This window comes from Rhinolophus hipposideros (genome assembly GCF_964194185.1).
Source record: "Rhinolophus hipposideros genome assembly, chromosome: 9".
NCBI lineage: Eukaryota > Metazoa > Chordata > Mammalia > Chiroptera > Rhinolophidae > Rhinolophus > Rhinolophus hipposideros.
This window is the reverse complement of record NC_138055.1, coordinates 21,720,571-21,740,438: the sequence shown is the minus strand read 5'-3', so window position 1 is coordinate 21,740,438 and position 19,868 is coordinate 21,720,571. Positions and strand designations below refer to the sequence as shown.

Below are 19,868 nucleotides of genomic sequence, written 5' to 3'. Positions count from 1 at the left end.
TGAGTTAGCATATGCATATATATAAGTATTTAGCACCCTGTCTGAGACTTCGTAAATATTTGCTATTGTCATTAAGTTGCTCTCTGATCCTATCACTGGCCTAATGAAAACTTTTTCATGGGGTGTTATTTACTACCAAACAAAGACCATATCCCTAGCAGGTTGTCAAGTTCTTCCCCTTCCCATCTCAGATGCTTTGCCTATTATTTCCCTTCACTCCAACCAAACAGATGAGTTGCATTTCTCAATACACTTCTTGCCTTCAGAGCTTGACTCTGCTTCTCAAGAGTTGGAAGTACCTTCCCTTTTCTCTGAAGTCTTGTAGAATCTTTTCTCTGTCTTATGGCACTTCCCATTCTAGTTCTTGAGGTCGCTTTATCTTCCACTGCTAGACCGTAAGCTCTTGGATGGCAAGGATTATGATTAATTTGACTTGTATACTTTATAATATCCCAAACAGGCCCTTTGACATAATAGGTATTTAGTAAATGTTTGTTGAATGAATGAATGGCCAGATATGGTCAGAAGTGGCATCACAGGAAGTGAGAGTTGAACTGTGTCTTGAAAGGAGAGCAGGCTTTTAAAAGTTATTATTTATTTTGATTGTAGCACAGTGATTAAGAGCACACCTCATGTAGCTGAACCTCCTGGGGTTAAATCCTGATTTTGACACTAGTCCTTGGCAAAGTACCTCACCTCTCTGTCCCTCACTTTTCTCACCCACTGAATAAGGATAATAAAAACACATTCTCCATGGTGTTATATTATGAGGATTATCATGAATTTAGTAACATCCCTGGCACACAGTAAGTGCTCAGTGAACGATAGCCATTATTACTATTACCATAAAAGTAATAAATGTTTCTTGTAAGAGGTCCAGTAATACAGTAAACAGTGGAATCTTACCCCACAGACATAGCCATTGCTATTTCACTATTTCCTTTTTACAAATGAGAACACGGAGGCACAAAAAGGTTAAATAACTTGCCCCAAGGTCACCAAGGATCAGAAGTCAGGCAGTGAGTCTCCAAAAATGGATATGATAGCTAAGGAAAATGGTAGAACACATATTCTAGAACATTCCCCTCCTCTAACTGCAAACCCCTAGCTACCATAATTTACCACAAAAATCTTTGTATTTTAATAAATATTTTTCACCACCAACCCATGCTTCATTAATTCACTCAGTTTTCAACCCAGAGAAATGGCACTACAATGAAAATTCATAGAGCTGACAGATCCATTAATAGGCTTGATCTGGAAGTCTTACATAAAAATTAGCCATGCTGTCACCTTTGCTGAAGACCTGATTTGTTTCTGCTAAATAGTCTGCTTTCATAGTCACTCATAATCTCTTAATGTTTGCTTCTTTCTTTCTTTCTTTCTTTCTTTCTTTCTTTCTTTCTTTCTTTCTTTCTTTCTTTCTTTCTCTGAATACTTTTATAATTTTACCATGAAATATTTCTTTCATGGTGAATTTCTTTCTGCCAGGTCATGGCAGCCTTTGAAACACTCACTAACACTTCTGTACCTTTAAATCTAGTTAATCTTCACTTGACTTCAGGCTAATTAGAGCGAATGATGATGCCCATTCTTGTACTATGATAACCTTCATCTGACACCTGTACAAAATTTTGTAAACATTATTTAAGCCTCACAACACTTCTGTGAAGCAGGGAACGGTAAGGGGGAAGTGCAAATATGAAAATGATCAATATTGCTAAGTGTGTAACGTACGCCGGAAGTGGTACTTCCACTTTATTTTCCATTTTTATCTCTTCAGTGCAGACATAATCAGAGAACTTTTGCATTGGAGACTTGCCTGGTGTCCTGTCCCTGTACCCTTTCTTTTCTAACCTCAGTCGTAAAACCTCAGCGATTGGCACTTGCCCCTCAGGCCTTTTGTGTGGCCCTCTGGATCTTATCTATACAGTACAGGAGAAGCCTTTCCTTAGGGCCTGGGTCCATCCTACTGCCCTTCCCCTAGTGAGGAGGGGGATGGGCTTGTCCTCAGGATGGTTCAACCACACCAGTTATGTGGAAGGCAAGAGAGTGATGAAGGGACTCCACATTGATGAGAAGGGATCCAGGCCAGCTGTTGGTTCAACCTGGTTATATTAATATAATACATTGACTCAACCCAGGCAAAACTTCCACCTTCTGATACCTGTGGTGTGGCCTGAAGACTCCATTTTATCTGTAACTCATTCCATCTTAGGGAAGATGGGGTAAGGATTGAGAGTCTTAGAAGTTAGGAAACTTCTAGGTGTGTGATTGATGTGCCCATGAGAAGAAAGGTGGCTGGGGTATTGGGATTGACACCCTGATGAAATGGAAAGACGAAGGCTGCTTAAAATCCTAGCCCGAGAGCTCAGGAGTACATGAGAACCTCAAGACCAAGCAATTACACAAGATCAAGGTCAAAGTCAAAGGCTAGAAATGCAACACAGGTTAGAATCACTCAAATAGACCACTGGACAAGTTCTGCGGGAAACAGCCTAAAATGCTTCAACATGTCAGAGTGATGTGGTTCCCTTGAGAAGACCAGAAAGTCATATAATTAGAAAGGCTTAGTTGGAGGTAGGGCTTTACCACTATTTTTGTTCAGGGAAAATCTTGAGCTGGTTCCATTCAGCCTTCATTTGTAGACACAAGGGACTTTTCCTTCCATAGCACTACACTGCCAGGTGCCCAAGGGCCCTACGTTCCTTCTTGGGGACTTACAAGTGCCCTTAGATATTGTACATTGGGTTGATCACATGGGGATAATTTCAAATGTGAAAACATCGCTGAGTTTAGGGGCGCAGTCAATTGTTAATCCTGCTAAATAGTCAGTGAGAAGTCCTTACTGGTTGACAGAGGACAAGGCAACTAGTGGAGGTCTGGGCATGGGTGATGCACAGGGTCATATGTGTAGATAATGGGTGGTCTGTGGATGTTGTTTCTGCTCAGGCTTTGTAGCCCCTCAGACGTGGCTCTCTTGTCCCACACCCCACCAATTTTTCTCTCCCCTTTGGCTCTCCCCAGTTCTTGAAGCTCATTTGGTAGGGTTGGTGAGAAATTTTGTTCTCACTCATGATATTTCTGCCAAATGTTTTGTCCTTTCTATGGGTCTGTTCCATTTCCCTAATGGCCTAAGTTTTTGAAACTCAGAAGTCAGGAAGAGTCTTTTCCCGGCTGTTTTCCACTGTAACATCCTTTCTCTGAGGATGTCCTTTTAGTTAGCACAGAAGAGTCCAACTGCTTCAAAGGCAGTAGGGACATGAGGGAAGCACCCAGGCGAGTAAAGAGATATTGGGATTAGGAGAAAGCATTGGTTAATACAATACAAGGATGTTAAATATCTTTCTCCCACAAATCTAATTCATTAGAGGCTAATCTAAAGGTGTTTGTCCCACTTCGGTAGGAAAATGATCTGGGGTGGCTCCTGGCAGATCTACTGAACTTCTGTATGTGAAACATCAGTTGGGTACCCCAGAATGAGCACACAGGGTATGGCTGTCACCAAACATACCCATGGGAGTGGAGGAGTGGGCAGGTCTAGGAGCAGCATGGGCCACCGAAGACTCACAGGAAGAAGGAGTCTGGCGAGTTTCTCCCTGCTTGCAAATGTCTTAACATAGCAGAAGAGCCACAAACAAATACCAGGTGGGCAGTGAGTATGAGGAGCTGGAAGTTCCATAACAAGACTGGATGGGGGCAGAGTCTGATTAGAGGCGGGACCCTAAATTAAGGATGATATGGCCTGGGAAAACCAAGACTCCACTAGAGCAGAATCAAATTGCTTTTTCTGGGTTTTGTGCCCTTGGGGATAGTTAAAAATGGATTGTTTCAAGATTCCATCTAGTAACAGTCTAAGTTCCAAGGTGAAGTGGTGACATTGAAAGGAAAGATTCTTCTGTTTATGGAATATTGTGGTTTATATAATTCCTATGTTTAAACTTTATCTATAGGCAGTAAAACCAATTCCCTCAAAATATAATTATTTGCGGTTGATTTTATGTGAAATAAATAATCTAGATGGACCTTCATTCTTGTCCAAGTTGATTAAATTAGCTGAACAGATTTAAATGAAAAATACTGGGTTAACCACAAACACACTATGATTCTTGAGAAGCTGACTTACCTTCTATCTGGAATCTACATTGCCTATCTGCCTGCCACATATGCTCTCAGACAGCGGTTAGTGTGAACTGTTCTAATTCACGTGAAACTCTGTGCGAAGGACTGTAATTCTGAGTGCCTGTGCCATCGACAGTACACACACACACACACACACACACACACACACACACACACACACAAACTTGGAGTCACTCAAGGTCCACAGCCCCGAAAGATACTTTATAAAGGGTTGAATGAGAAAATAAAACAAATCTGAGATTCTGGGAGGCAATCTACAGCAATTACCAATCCTTAAGCTCCTCATTTTAATTTGATTCATTTCCAGCTTTGAAAGATGTCGTTTGTGTAAATTCAGAACCCATTCGTTTTGGGGTGAGCGGAAATGTCCCCAACTTCTGGTGGTAGCGGATACATCTGAAAAATGGAATCGAATCAATTTTGCTCCCAAGAGGGACAGGTAGAGGACTCCTGTTTCCTGCCAATTCAGTTGGAAACAATGAAGAGAGAAAAAAAAAAACGGAGCCCTCCCTTCTCTTTCTGGCCTTAGACATGAACCCTTGATAAGATCCTGCAAAACAAGCAGCGTTTTTACCAGCCATTTGCCCTCTTCAGCTGAGAAAACAGCACGAGCCAAAACTAGGAACTGGGGCCACCTCTATTATGAATGTGGCCAGGCTGACTTATTGTCGCCAAACAGCAAATCACGAATTGACTGAGATAAGGAATATAATAACATTTTCACATGAACCTTACATTCTTACCTCTTCTATAGGAAAGGATATCCCTGCAGGAAGGAGGAAGCTGGGGGCTCCGCCCATGTCCCACAGCAGTGCTGGGACTGCATTGTCCAGGCCTTTTGTAGGGACACAGGAAGAGGGTACGGAAGTTTCTACAGGAAAACAGAGAAAAGTTCAAACATAAACAGCATCCAAAAAAATTTACCAACAGTGAACTAGATTTCCTCTTTAGGCCTTCCATGCTTCCATGCACCACTGGGCTGGCAGATTTTAATCTTGGATTCTGTTCACCTTGGTAACCTCCAGCGTGTGTGATTGTGCTGTTTCCCTACTTAATAAGTTAAGAGGATGTGTTTTCTATGGCACTGGAGACAAAAACAACCTCTTTCCAGAGACTGTATCCTGGCCTGGCTGGAGTCCGTTCTGTCTTTTCCATTTGTCATTTCTGGGGAGGGCATGGCTTCCCTGAAGTCCCGTGTGGGACAGGGCGGCTCCCTTTTAGGAGGCTTTGAACAAAAGCTGAAAGTGGCTAAATGGCTGCTTCCCACAACAAGGCAAGGGTTTGGGTTTGACTCCCCAGTTTTGGCCAGAGCTGCACCTTGAGAAACTCACTCATTAGGAATGTGAGAAGATTTGTATCCCCACTCTAGTGAGGGCTGGAATTTTCCCTCCCTTACCCCCTGCCGTCCTCTACCCAACAGAGCTCAGAAGAAGCTGCCACAAGAATCTCTGTTGCCCGCCCTGAGGCCACACAACTCTCTGCTTTTAGGGGTGAGTTATGAAAACCACAGCTCTAATGGGAATAATTCTGAAAGAAGATGAAAACAGAGAGCAGCTTTGGGGGATCCTTTCTCCCCATTTCTAGTCCTTGTGTATGAAACCAAAATGGCTCCCCTTCACCTCAAGCTGCAGAGATGGGTGACAAGGAACAATAGAAAAATGTTACCAGGTTCCTGATTGTGGGCTCAAGGGAAAGGGTCTTCTCAAGGGCAACCTCTGAAGTGAAAGGAGTTCTCTCTCCACTTTTCCCACCGATTGAAATGCCTTCAACTCTGACTAGGCATTGTGGATACCACTTCCAAACTGGCTTTAATGGAGCTGCCGGACACTAAAATGAGCCCCTTTTATTTTTCAGACGGAGCCAATCACACACTGCAGAAGCAAATGGTTACAGTGAATAGACAGACTTCCTAGAAGATGCCATTATGGGATATTAAAGCACCCTCTACCACCCCCACACTCCCAAAATAGCTCTTAAGCCCAAGTATCTTTTCACAATCCCTCAGAGGAAAGAGTTCTGAGTGGACTGCTCCAGCTTTTTAGGTGATGCCTTCTTCTGAATTGCTTTTTCCAGGACAAATGGCTTCCATTATATTCAGCTAGGGACCAATTCTTCACTTAAGTGTGTAAAGCAAAATATGGCTTGTGCCCCGGGTGTGATACAACAGAAAGCTTTTCTGACAGTTGCCCCAGACCAGTGATTGAAGCGTGTTATATAAAAGCCCAGGTACAAGTAAGAGGGTGCCCTTGACTTCTGAAACCAATTTCAAATGCTGGTTAAGATATATTTAGAATACTCTGGTGCATGTAAGGGACACCCACATTTTCAGAAAACAATTGATGGAGAAAACTCACTCATACAACACAAATTTATGCAACAACTGTTACCTACATCCTCCCATTAGCTCATTCATGTATTAATATTTATTCATTTGTATAATAAGGTGCCAAGCATTGGGTTACATTTTAAGGACAATCAGGGTGGTTTTCAGTACATTTCACAGCAAAGCATTGGCTCTTGGAGACCTTGCTGGACATTCTGCTGGAGAGCCCCACTTCCTGTGCCCAGGGTTAACCCTTTAGTTGTGCAGTTCCTTTCATTATTTTAGTAGCCCCTATAGTTGTGCTGGTGCATGCCGCTGCATAACAGCCCTGAATATAGTGATATACTAAACACAGTCCCCCATCTCTAGAAGCCAACAGTCTAGGGCCTTTTGCTCTAAATTAGGAGATCCTCACAGAGAGACATGTTGCAAGGGTCTTGAGTCTCAAGCTGACCTGAGCCTAAAGTCCTGCATAAGCCACAGGAGATTCTTAATTCCCACTGAAGGGAAGCAGCAGAAGCCAGAAAGGGTCCTTCTAATCCAAGGCTGGGTAAGAGATGGTGCTGGAACAAGCAGTGGAGTTATGTACAGGTTGATGAACCAGGGGAGGGACCGCCTGGGCTTTCGGTGCTCTGTTTTCCACTTGGCCAAGTAGGGGTGTAGTTGCCTGTGGAAAAGGGCTTGCCACACTCCAAAACCAGCTTGTGCCCAAGCAGGGGGTGGGGGTGAGCAGGACCACTCAGTTTCAAGCTTCCACCTCAATGCTGGGGCTTCTCATTAGATACGAAGCTCCAGTTTTGTTCTTTCTCCATGTAGATACCTGGACCTTGACTCCCATCTTTCCTCCCCACTCTACCTTCCCAGAAAATAAATTCTGAATCCGTGGTACCTGCCAGCCAACTCCTGGTTAACAGACACCCAACATGAGTCTCCCCTGGTCTCTAACGTCTGTGCCTGCCTTCTTCCCAGTCTTCATTCACTCCTTCGGCACTTAAGCATTTATCCAATGAATATTTATTGAGTACCTATCGTGGCCAGGCACACTGCCGTGCTGGGGATATAGCAAGAACCAAGATGGACATGACCTGCCCTCAGGGGGCTAATAATTTGGCCAAATGACAGAAAGGTGTCAAATTGTGCTTGAGTCACTTGAAAATTTCTTATAAAATAATCATGTTTAAATATGCTCTGTGGATGCTGGTGTTCTAAATTGGTGAGATGTTAGGTTTTTTTCCATCTTTTTTATTTTCCAAGTTACTTATAATGCGTTATATGCTTTTATAATTTTATCAATATTTTATATTTAATTGTGCTATGTCATAATTTTATTAATGTTGTTTATATTTAATTGTTAGAATTTTTGAACATATATAGTTAGAAATCCATAGCCTTGAATAGCAAGCCCATCTGAACCAGATTAAGTCTTCCTGAGGATAAAAGAGATTCAAGGCATAACCTTCTCCTGGTAGTGGGATACCTAAAATTAATACTGATAGTAGCATGTATAGAGGGGAGGGTTGCCATGTTTCAGGCACTATGCTAAGCGTTTTGTGTGGATTCTCTCTTTTACCACAACATCTCAAGAGGTAGTTGCTAATATAATCCCCATTTACAGATAAGGAGACTAAAGCTCAGAGAGATTAAATAACAAGTTTTAGGAGAACAAACCTTTGAATGGTTGAATCTGCAACGTATTTGGCTTTGCCACACCTAAGTGCAGAGGTGATAAAATATTTAACAATTGGTGTGGCCTAGACACTAACTAAGCAGAATAGATGCCAGGTCATGGAGCAGAAGGCCTGAAGGCCAGGGGCCACTGGAAGAGAGGCTAGGGTGGTCAGAGGAGCCAAGTCATGGATGGGGTTCGTTAGGATATCATCTATGTATGGACCAGTATGAAGTATTTCAATGTTAACAACACTGACAGCTGCACCTATAGAGCCCTGCTCAGGTGAAATGGAAAAGTCCCCCCTCCTGTGCTCGGCTGAGTGACTACTGGGGCAGTTGTGTTCGTCAGCAAACTGGAGAGAAACTAAGGGTAAGATTGACATTTACAGTCTTAGTATGCTTTGGAGTATGCTGAGAGGTGAGTATAATTTTACATAAACTCTCTTAGGTTACCAAAAGCTTTGTTTCCTGATTCTAGACCACAGTACCCAAATTAGAAGTCTATGGGCCATATTAAGTCTGCAGATGTGTTTTACTTAACCCACACATTGATTTCTAATTTTAAATAACAAAAGCTCCCATTTCTGTAGTACTAACTATAGGCTGGGCATGTATATGCTTTACATATATTAACTCACTTTCTCATCACTTCAAACCTTCAAGTAAGTACTATTATGACCATCCTCATTTTATAGATGAGGAAACTAAGGCACAGAGAAGTTGAGTAACTTGCCTAAAGTGGAACAGTTAGTTAATACATGGCAGAGGTGGAATTCCAACCCAAGTAGTCTGACTTTAGAGTACAAGTTCTTGACTGTTATGCTCCTCTGCTTCTCTGGTATGTTTGAATTATTTGCTAACATTTAAAAATCAAAAGAGGTCAGACAAAAATCCAAATTTACGGCTTGTCAGAATGAAAAATCAGTGGTTCTAATAACCAGGAGCTTACACGCTTCCCACCGTTAAAGTCAGCACCCTTATATGGGGATGTGTTCTTTGACTTTCCCCAGTCCCCACCATTCCCCATTGCCTGGCAACACTGCGCCTGACAGTCATTTGACATTTGTCATTAGTTTTCCACTGTTGTTTTCTTATACTTCACATCCCTCTTCACTCCTTTATGTGAACTGCCTGGCCCCTGTAGACATTTGTGACCCTCAAATAGACTCTTCCTAAAGATAAGATTCACTTTTGCTCCAATAACACATATCTTAGGATTTGCAGAAGTACTTGAGGAGCTCATTTTTCTTGTGAATTGTTACTAAGTGCCAGAAAGTTAAAGGACAATACTGAAGAGACAAACAAAGCAAAGATGGGCAAACTCCAAGCAACTAACAGAGAAAGCTTTCAACAATTGGGAAGGAAATCCTTAATCCCCTCAACCTAAGTCATAAAGACCTACATTTTCTACTTAAAAACAAAACAATCTGATTATTAAGCTAAATTCCCTGTAACTACAAATAGTGTTCTATGAAAGTCTAATATTATACAAAATATTACTATAAACCAATATGATTGTCTTTTAAAACTTATCTACTGGAATTTTTACATTCAGATGCAAACCATCACCTTCTAAGTGGTCCCCTTGGAAGATGTGTACCTTTCCCCATGATGTCCCTGCAAGAAACATTTTGGGATTCCTTGTGGGGGCTAATCTTCAAAGCAATTTATGAGCCATACAGTAAAAGTCAATCTCATTATTTTATATTCACACCTATTTTTGATCCCAAAACAGTAATGCCCACTTTTTCACTATTATTCAAATAATATTCCTATTCAAATTACAATCCATTAAAGAATGAATATTTGTTCATACTGAGAATAAAATAATTGGCAACAACCTTGGAAGGCAATTCCATAAGTGTATTAGCAACAATGACACTCCTGAAATAAGAACATAGCCTCCCAAGGTGACCTCCTTGAATGGGCAACAACTTTTTAAAAATGTATTTTGATATATTTGTTTAAGGAATCTGATAAGAGAAAAATAAATATCTAATTTTACTTTTTAATGTGTGTATACGTGTACAAATAGGAAGTTTATACACTGAATAAATAATTATTTCTGGATAGCACAATTACACATAATTTTTATTTTCTTTATTAATATTCATTCAACAAGAATTAAGTCCTTCACAGCACTATGCTAGGAATACAGTGTAGAGATTTCTTTATAGTTTCATAGGTACTACAATGAGAATGCATGATTTTTTTAATGATAGAAAATGACTTATTTTTATACCTGTCTGCCAGATGAAGAAAATAAGAAGACAAAAGAGGGTCTGTCTCCATAAATTGACCTATTAAGGCAACTATGTTCTCTATGAAATCATATAATTGTGGTTTAGGAGACAGAAGCAAATGATATCTCATTCAAAGGCACTTGGGTGGATTGGAAAATAGTAATACATTGGGAGTAGAAAATGAGAAGTTCAAGATCCACACCTGTCATTATTTGTGTGACTTTCAACAGTACGTTTACTCACTCTGGCCTTAGGTTCTTTCTCCTAAAATAAAAGGATTGGATTAAATGGTCTCTGTGATCCCTGAAAATTTTGACATTTTATAATTGTTTTAAAGTTAAATCATTCGGTTAAATGATGTGACAAGATATATGTGTTAGTCACAAAGAAAACAGTGCTGAGCAGAAGATATATAGAGATAGGCGGCTTCAGCAAAGAATCACAGAAATTGCTAGAATAGGAACTTATTTTTTAAGTATTAAGCTGAGGTGTTTTTTGTTTTCCTGAAAACCAGGCAGCCCCTGCCATGAATGGATGGAGTCAGAGAGGGTGGCTGCCAGCTAGGAGAAAGAGATCCCTGCTCAGTTTTGAGGGTCAGACTTTGTTTTCAAATCCACAAGGCAATAATCCTAAAAGGCGGGCTTTGGGGGATGGGGTTGGGGAGAAACTTGTAAGCTTTGGGGAGAGAGTGGTGGTTAATTTCTAAGCTTGCCTTTGCATATGGAAAGCAAACCTGGATCATGGGCTTCAGGCAGCCTGAGCCATTCTGTAAATCGAGAGACCATATCACAGGGTCGCAGGGACTGGCCAGACAAGAAGGGAAGGGGAAAGCCCTATTCCACTAGGAGGAAGGCACAGGTGCCTCCATCCTGAGCAAACCTCAGGGCAGGGACAAGAAACGTTCAGGACGTGGAGGGAATTGTCACAGGAGACTGGGCACTGCTTTCTGCTTGCAACTTGGAGGAAATTCTCTCTCCAAACACCCCATAAACCATGGAACAGCCACAATGGAGTCAAAATGTGGTGGGTGGCTTTTTGTGGAGGACAGCCTGTGATTGCTCCCCACTTCCTCTTGGCCTGTGTGTGGCATACAGGGGATCTAGACGTTCCTCAAGACATATTCCCAAGATAGCTGAGAATGCCAGCTCGGGAGCTTGCCATAGGAAGCTAAGATGTGGCCTTGTAGCCAAGGGTTGGAGGGTGGAGCTGATCCTCCCGAATCACAGACATGGAGGCAATGGCAGCCCCAGATGTCCTGGGGGTCCCTGGGGCCAGCAAGGGCTGATGTGGTGGGCAGGAGGAGATCCCTGGGCTCTCCCAGAGCAGGGGCTGTGCAAGACCAGCATCAGAGGCCGACACTCAGGTGGGCAGGGGCTCTTCTCCACTAGGGCAGCACTTCGGGGCCCTGCCCAAAGCCTCGAGGGCCCCTCACCCACCCCTCCCTACAGCCAGACCCCATCTTTGGAAGGAGGACTGTCGTAAAGTGAAAAGGAAGCAACCCCGATAGGAAGTTTCAACCTTGAATTAACTGATTATTTGGGGGAAACAGGTTGTTCTAAACTTATCTTTCATTGGCAAGTTTAAGGGTTTTTCTTTTCTCCCTTCATCAGCAGGAGTGGGAGCAAATGAAACCAGTTACAAAAATAACAAATTTAAACTACGCTTTAAAACACCTGAACGTAAGTCTTTTCCACCCTGCTGGGCACGAGTCCTGTGAAGAAAAAGTCCCTGGTGATTTGAATGCATCTAATCAGGGCACCTAACAGAGTCTGGCAGGCAGCCCTCAGGGACAGCCTCTAGAAGGAAGAGATATGGCAGCAGACTTGAAAGAAGAGTTAGGTAAGCAGGGGAGAGCACCAGGTCACCAGGAGGAAGGAGGTGGGTCCACTGGAGGAGTGTGAAGGTAAGATGAGTGGTGGCAGGTGGAGAGGTGGGCTGAGGCCAGTGCCAGTGGGCACTTTTAGGTCCTTTTAACAGTTCAGTGCACTTACAACTCAGTTTAATTGATTTTAAATGCTCCTCTATTTTAAGGGGGAAAACAACGACATTAACAAACTGTGTTTTAGCAGTTAGGGCAACAAAGAAGCATTTAGTGATAGTCTGAGAATAAGTCAAAATAGACAGGGACAGCGAGCCTAAGAAAATGGTGTCGGCATCCACAGCTAAGGCAGCTGGTAGGAGCAGAGACCACCACCGCGGCCTATACCTGCCAAATCCTGCAGCCGTGTCGGCTTTCAGGCATTCCAGTGCTCTGCCAACCTCTCCAAACCTCTGAAGCGCTGGCACAGAGCAGGGCTCTCCTTGGGGGGCTGAGCCAGAAGAAAAGGGGCTCAGGAGACAGTAAGAGACAAGAGAACGTGGGCTCCTGGCCAACTCTGGGTATCTCTCATCTACCACATGTGGGTTTCTCATGGGCACGCAGTGGCATCACTGAGAATTCTCCTGGCGGGGCTGATGGTTCAGAATGGTAGCAAGAGCAGACAGAACGGAGGCTGGTGCCTGTAGGAGCCGCTTTCCTCTCCACAGCCAGTGTCTGCTGTAAGCCACCAGTAAACTTGCCTGAGACCATTGTAACAATCTTGTAGCTGGTCTTTCTGCTCTCACTCCACCCTCCCTACATGCTTTTTAGAGAGCTTTGTTTGCAAAACAAATCAGATCATGTCTCTCCTCTGCATAAAATCCTTTAATGGCTCCCCATTTTGCTTTTAATGAAATCAAGAGTCCTCCTGTGACTGCAGGACTCCAAGTGACCTGGCCCCTACTCACCTCTCCAATGTCATTTTGTCCCAAGTGTTTATTCTATGCAATGCCCATTCTGCTCCTTTCAGTTTCTAAGATAGGCCCCCTTTTTTTCTTGCAGCAGGGGTTTTGTGCTTCCTGTTCCCCTCCTGGAGTCTCTTCTGGACCTCTTTATGCTTTCTATCTAAAATGGTACCCCTTCTACTCACATTCTGCCTTATCACCCCGTTTATTCTTTTCATAGCTCTTAGTAATCTGGTAGTTCTTTGCTTGTTTAGTGTCCATGCCCTTCACTAGAATTTAGGTTCCTTGAGGACAGGGATTTTGCCTTGAATAGAGCCTGGCACAAAGGCACTCAGTCCTTGTTGAATACATACATAAACACATGAGTGAATTAATGAATGAATCTTTAACCAAGCATGGACCCACGTAATGGAATGACTTGGGACCCACAAACATTTTCATTATATGATTGGTACTGGAGGGTGTTGGTGGACAAAAGACAAAATGTGGGGGGTTCTGGCCTGCAAAGAGATTGCTTGCCCTTGATCTCGTGACTGAGAGAGGCGCACTCAGCGAATCCTAATAGAAACACTAAGAGAAGTATTGTAGTCTCCTTTAAAAGCACTGCATTTGTCTTTTGTCCTCTCTGGCTGTTTGAGGGTCAGTCGCCATCATGAATGACACAGTAACTATCTGGACCAAGAAGTTCATGACCAATAGCGTACTTCAATGGAAACAAATGGTCGTGGATGTCCTTCACCCTGGGAAGGCAACGGTGCCTGAGACAGAAATTCGGGAAAAACTAGCCAAAATGTCCAAGATCACACCGGATGTCACCTTTGTATTTGGATTCAGAACCCCTTTTAGTGGTGGCAAGACAACTGGCTTTGCCATGATTTATGATTCCTTGGATTACACAAAGGAAAATGAACCCAAACATAGACTTGCAAGACGTGGCCTATATGAGAAGAAAGAGACCTCAAGAAAACAGCAAAAGGAACAGAATGAAGAAAGCTAGGGGGACTACAAAGGCCAATGTTGTGCTGTCAAAAAGAAGGAGTACTTATCAGAGGGTAAGGGGGTGGGGGGTGGGTGATGAGGGTAAGGGGGATCAAATATATGGTGATGGACGGAGAACTGACTCTGGGTGGTGAACACACAATGGGATTTATAGACGATGTAATACAGAATTGTACACCTGAAATCTATGTAATTTCACTAACAATTGTCACCCCAATAAATTTTTTTTAAAAAAGGAGTACAAATTCATCGGTGACTTTATCTGCGGTGACTGAGCAGATTTTTTTTACAGGAGGAATAATAAACTAACTTTTATGTGAAACAAACAAACAAAACCCACTGCTATTGATGTGGGAATTGAAAAAGTTTCCTAGACCCAAACTGAGTTCAACAGCTCAATAAATAGTATTTGGGCGTTTACTGTTGTGCAAAAGCACAGGGCACATAGAGATGACTAAGACTAATTATTCTGTAAGGCGACAAGTATTGGAGTGGCCAGGGGGAAATCTGAGAAAAGTTCAGAGGAGGAAGTGACGGGCTCCACCTGAAGAGGGTGGCGTCGACTTTCTGGAAGGCGCTGGCCATGAGCTGTGCCCTGAAGTGAATGGGATTTTGGCCATCTGAAAAGGCTAGGGAAGATGAACGCAGAAATAAAAATATCGGCAAGGAGAGAAGAATGGCCAAGGTGTGATGCTGGTTACGTTTATGACGACATCCTGTCGGGAGCTGGAAAGGTAAGGTGACAGGAGAGTACGTTTGGGAATCCTTAGCAGGTGTTGGAGACACCCACGGAAAGGAGGGCAGAAGAGCTCTCAGGTGAAGCACATCAAGTCAGAGGTGAAGAAGGTAGGATCCAAACGATGAGTTGAGCCACGGGTAATGACTGAAGCAGGAGCATTGGTGAGTTTACCACCAGGGAGAGAGGAAAGAAAGAACTATAAGGACAAATCCTTGGCCAATGCCAGAGTTTAAATGGCATATGGAAGAAAAGGAATCAGTAAAGGAGTGGTCAGAGAAATAGGAACTAGAATCTGGAGTTTCAATTTTCAGAAACCAAAGGAAGAGAGACTCATTCACCTTACGGAGGACTTTCCCCACCTCCTTCTTCGCAACACCATCCTGTTGGCTGCTACTTATTCAATGCCTGTCCACCCCACTGGACAGAAAGGTCCATGAGGGCAAGAAATGTTTCTGACTTATTTACTGCTATATCACCTACACCTAGACCAGGTCTAGTCACATAGTAGAATGCATGCATGGATGGAAAAGCATTTTCAAATTAGGCAGCTGAAAAGATTAAGGTTGTAAATGAGTCCGTGGATTTGGCGACTGGACACAAAGGTGACATTTGAAAGATAGTTTTAGGAATGGGGATAGCAATAATACACATGTCATGTGGTAGTTATAAGAATTAAATGAGCTAATACATGAGAATGCTAAGCCATGTGCCTGGATGTAATTAAAGCTCAATAGATATTAGGTGATTATTATTATTCCCTCTAGCTTTCACTTTCAGAAGCTATTTTGGTGACATAATTCTTGATAGTCATATTGTGTCTAGCAGATTTGTTTACTACCTTTCAAGATATACTAGAGATATATTGCCTTAAAAATATCACAACAACAAAGCACTATTTTATTAAATGGCTGTAACAGATCCTAGTGAAATAAAATTTTGGTGTCAAATCTAGCTATGGCCTGGGAGCCTGGTGGGTTCCTGAGGGGCCAGAATCTCCTTTCCTATTAAGGAAACTCAAATACATAGATGCAGCCAGCTGTGAAAACGGGGCTCTTGTGTTATGATTGTGTGGGTCAGCTAACCCAAAGGAGGAAGCCTTCCTGAAAAGTGGAGTAGCTCCAAAGATTGACTCTGTCACTAGGTTTGAGTAAAGAAGACAGAGGCTGCCCGTGGAAGAGGTCCTTGAAGTGTGAAAACATTGGACTGAGATGCAGGAGACCTGGGTTCCCATTCTGGAAGTGCCAGTAGCTCTCTGAACTCGACCAAGCCACTTATTATCTGTGTGTCTCAGTCTTCCCTTTTGTATAATGAGAGGATTACATGAGCCTCCAGTCTTCTGGGATAGATTGTTTGCAAAGATGGCCACAATTTCTCCCATCCCAAATGTTTGCCTCCTTTGCAACGTTACTTTGCTTATTCTCCTATCAAAAGGTAGACTCCAGGGCTGGCCCGGTGGCTCAGGCAGTTAGAGCTCCGTGCTCCTAACTCCGAAGGCTACTGGTTCGATTCCCACATGGGCCAGTGGGCTGTCAATCACAAGGTTGCTGGTTCAATTCCTCGAGTCCTGCAAGGGATGGTGGGCTCTGCCCCCTGCAACTAAGATTGAACACGGCACCTTGAGCTGAGCTGCCACTTGGTCGGAGTGTGTCCTCAAAAAAAAAAAAAAAAGCATCATTTAAAAAAAAAAAAGGTAGACTCCATTTCCTCTCCCCTTGAATCTGGGCTAGCCCTGTGACTTGCTTTGATCAATAGAATGCAGTACAAGTGACATTTTGTTTGTCTAAGCATTAAGAGGTCTTGCAACTTCCACTGTCACTCTCATGGAATGAAGCTGTGGCCATGTGAACAAGCTAGGCTAGCCTCCTTGAGGAGAAAAGATCAGATGGAGAGAGAGGCTCAACCAGCACCAACCACTAGACATGTGAATGAAGCCGTTTTGATCATTCTACCCCAGTTAATTTGGCATATGAACGCAATCACAGGAGCAATCCCAGACAAGACCAACAGAGGAACCACTCTGCTTAGCCCAGCCAGGACTGGTGACTCCCAGAATCATGAACGAATATCATGGTTATTGCTTTAACCAACTGAGTGGTGCTTTGTTACATAGGAGTAAGTAGCTGCTACAGCCCCTCTTATAGCTGATGTTTTAGAAACGGATTGCTCTGAAAAAGAATCAGGCTATATGATCTTTTAGTTGTGTGTTAGAGTTTGCTGCCGAGAACTCAAAGGTTGAGTGACTGTTTCATTTCCTCCCCTCCTCCCCCAGCCCTTGACCCTGAAGGTGCTCTCTTTGCTGCACTGTTGTTTGTGGACTTACTAGAGCTTAAACTCTTTGCCACCTTCCAACTGTTAAGATTTGGCTTGGAGAACACTGAGCAAGACAGGAAGTGGTTTGGTGACTCAGTGGTCCTTCCTTCTGAGTCACTGGTTGTCAGTTCCCCCTCTCTGCTGGTTGCAGGGGATGTTTATTCATTTATTCAGCTGATACCTTGTGAGTAGCTGCCATGTTCCAGGTCCGGCCCAGGAAGCAATATGGTGAAAGTAGGCCTGGCTGTGGAACATGTGGGTGACAGGATCCAAGTGGCTCTCCTGGAGAGGTGTCCCTCATCACCCACTTCTCAGCAGCTTTCCTGTAGCGTCTCATGCACATACTTCTGGGCTTCCCCCCAAATGGCCCTGTCCTTAAAGGCATACAGTTTCAGAGTTGGGAGAACTTTTAAGGCCCAATTAGTTCAACCTTTTAAAAAATTATACATATGAGGAAACTAAGGCCTGAGATGTTAAGGAACAGAGTTAGCTCATGGTAAAATTAGGCCTAGAATTCAGAACTCTTAGCTCCAAATCCTGAGCTCTTTACATCGCATTAAAAGGCCCACACCCTCCTTCCTCCTGATACCTGAGTTCATTCATCCTTCTCAGGTTTGTATTACAGGCACAAAACTAGATTTCTCGTCTGGCTCAAGATTCAGACATTACCTGCAGAATCTTTCCTCAGAAAAATTCCAACCACCCCATAATAATGGTAATGATAACAACAACAACAACTCAAAACATATTTATGGAGCACTCATTATATGCCAGACACCGCCTCAGTTTGGAAGATGCAGTGAATAAGAGAAACAAGACTCTGCCTATGGGGAATTTATATTCTCAAGGGAGGTAGAGCAAAGAATAAACAAGGAAACAAATCAGAGAATGAGAGGCTGGTGTTCTAAAAAGGAAACAGGAAAATGTGTTAGACATAACTGGACTAGGAGATGTGTGGTCAGGAAAGGTCTCTTTGACAACATGACATTTGAGCTGAGCCCTGTGCAGTAAGGAACCAATAACTCTTCAGGAAATGAAGAGAGCAAAGGCCCTGAAGTGGGGACCAACTTATCTTATTTGAGAAAATAGAGGAGAAGAATATGATCTCTTGGATGGAGTGGCAAGGAGAGACAAAGGAGGCAAAGCAGGAAGGGAGGCAGAGGCCCGACCATGCAGGGCCTATAGGCCATGACAAGGACTCAAGGGTCTATGTATTTGAATGGGCTCGTGGGAGGGTTCTAAGTAACATGATATAATTTACATTTTTAAAAGGTCAATCTTGGATGGAGAATGGATGCTGAGGGTCAAGAGTGAAATTGGAAAGATGGTTTATTGAATGATATGTGGGGTACTTTGTGTATTTTAGCTCTAATCTTTGCAATGCTTCAAAGTAGATTTTATTATGCCCATTCTATGGATGCAGTAACAGAGACTGAAAGGATAAAGGAAATTGCCCAAGGTCCGAATTTGAGCCTAGGACCATTGGACTCCATCTTGAGGGCCAGGTCACATGTGGCCTCATGAAGATGGTTGCCCCACCCCTGTGCTAATAAATTTTTCTGATTATCATCATATTTTGAAATGTAAAATTTTAGAACTGGAAGCTATTGATTGGAAGTTCCTTGAAGGCAGGCATCATATATTACCATTTAGTTAGGTCTGAGTCCCTGACACATAGGAGACGCTAATAAATATCTGATGAATGATTGAATGAATGGTGACGGGCTGGAATGAGAATGTAGGCTGTTGAATCCGTTTTCTCCATCAAACCATGCTGTATCCAATTTCTTTGTTTAGGACAGATTTCTTCATTTAACCTACCATTTTAGTTTGGTAAATCCTCAAGGTCAGGCATAGTGTCTGTTTTGCACCATTCATGTTGGGAGTGTGTGGAGCCTAAAGGGAGGTTCAGTCTGGAGCTTGGAAGTAAGTTATCTTCAGAAAACTAAACTGAGAAATTAAATTCACTTGTGATGGGAAACAACAGACATCTTCAAGGTCTCCTGGAACAGCTATTTGACTGGAGTTTAATGTCAAAAGAAAGAATCTTCAGACAGAACAGGGTGTGGTCAGGAGTGAAGCATGAAGAGAAAAGCCATCCTTGGCTTGACTGTCCGCAGAATGTAGAGTGGGAGACATTGTATGTGGGAAATGGGGACTTTCTGGTTTCCATAGAAGACCTCCATGATAAGATATTCACCTCATGGTGCTTTCATTGTTGATCACCAAGCAACAAATTCTCAAATGTTAATTTGGCCTCCTGGTTACCTTAGGAGTCCTCTACACAGGACATGCAAGATTTCAGTCACTTTGAGAAAGGAATGTTCTCCATTATAAGGAAATTCACTTGCAGATGTTCCAAGAAAATTGTGTCACCAAGAATCTGGTCTTCCCTGGGGGTTGGACCTCTCAAAGTTGAGAAAGGCATAGACCACTGCAGTTTTCTGAGGATCTGGGTATATTAAACACTGAACAAATGACAATTATAAATGTTGTGGTGTATTTTAATTGTTAACATACAAAACACAATGCAATATTACTGTGCTAGTATAATCAAGGACCTACAAAAATATTAGTTCTCAGTGCTGTTTAAGCAGTGTGGTTAGAGGATGGGATGTATGTTTAAAGGTATGTGATGAATGCCTTCTACTTTTAGTTTTGTCAGGCTGTCTCTGTACTG

The 19,868-nt window shown here is 42.8% G+C and overlaps 1 protein-coding gene across 1 annotated transcript; it reads left to right on the top strand.

Moving 5' to 3' along the window:
* Positions 1–13,792: 13,792 nt before the first annotated feature.
* LOC308501828 (small ribosomal subunit protein eS24-like) lies at positions 13,793–14,137 on the top strand (the record flags this gene model as incomplete). Its single annotated transcript, XM_081058917.1, has 1 exon — positions 13,793–14,137. The coding sequence occupies one exon, from the start codon at positions 13,793–13,795 to the stop codon at positions 14,135–14,137; it is 345 nt and encodes a 114-aa protein (XP_080915043.1).
* Between the last annotated feature and the right edge of the window lie 5,731 nt (positions 14,138–19,868).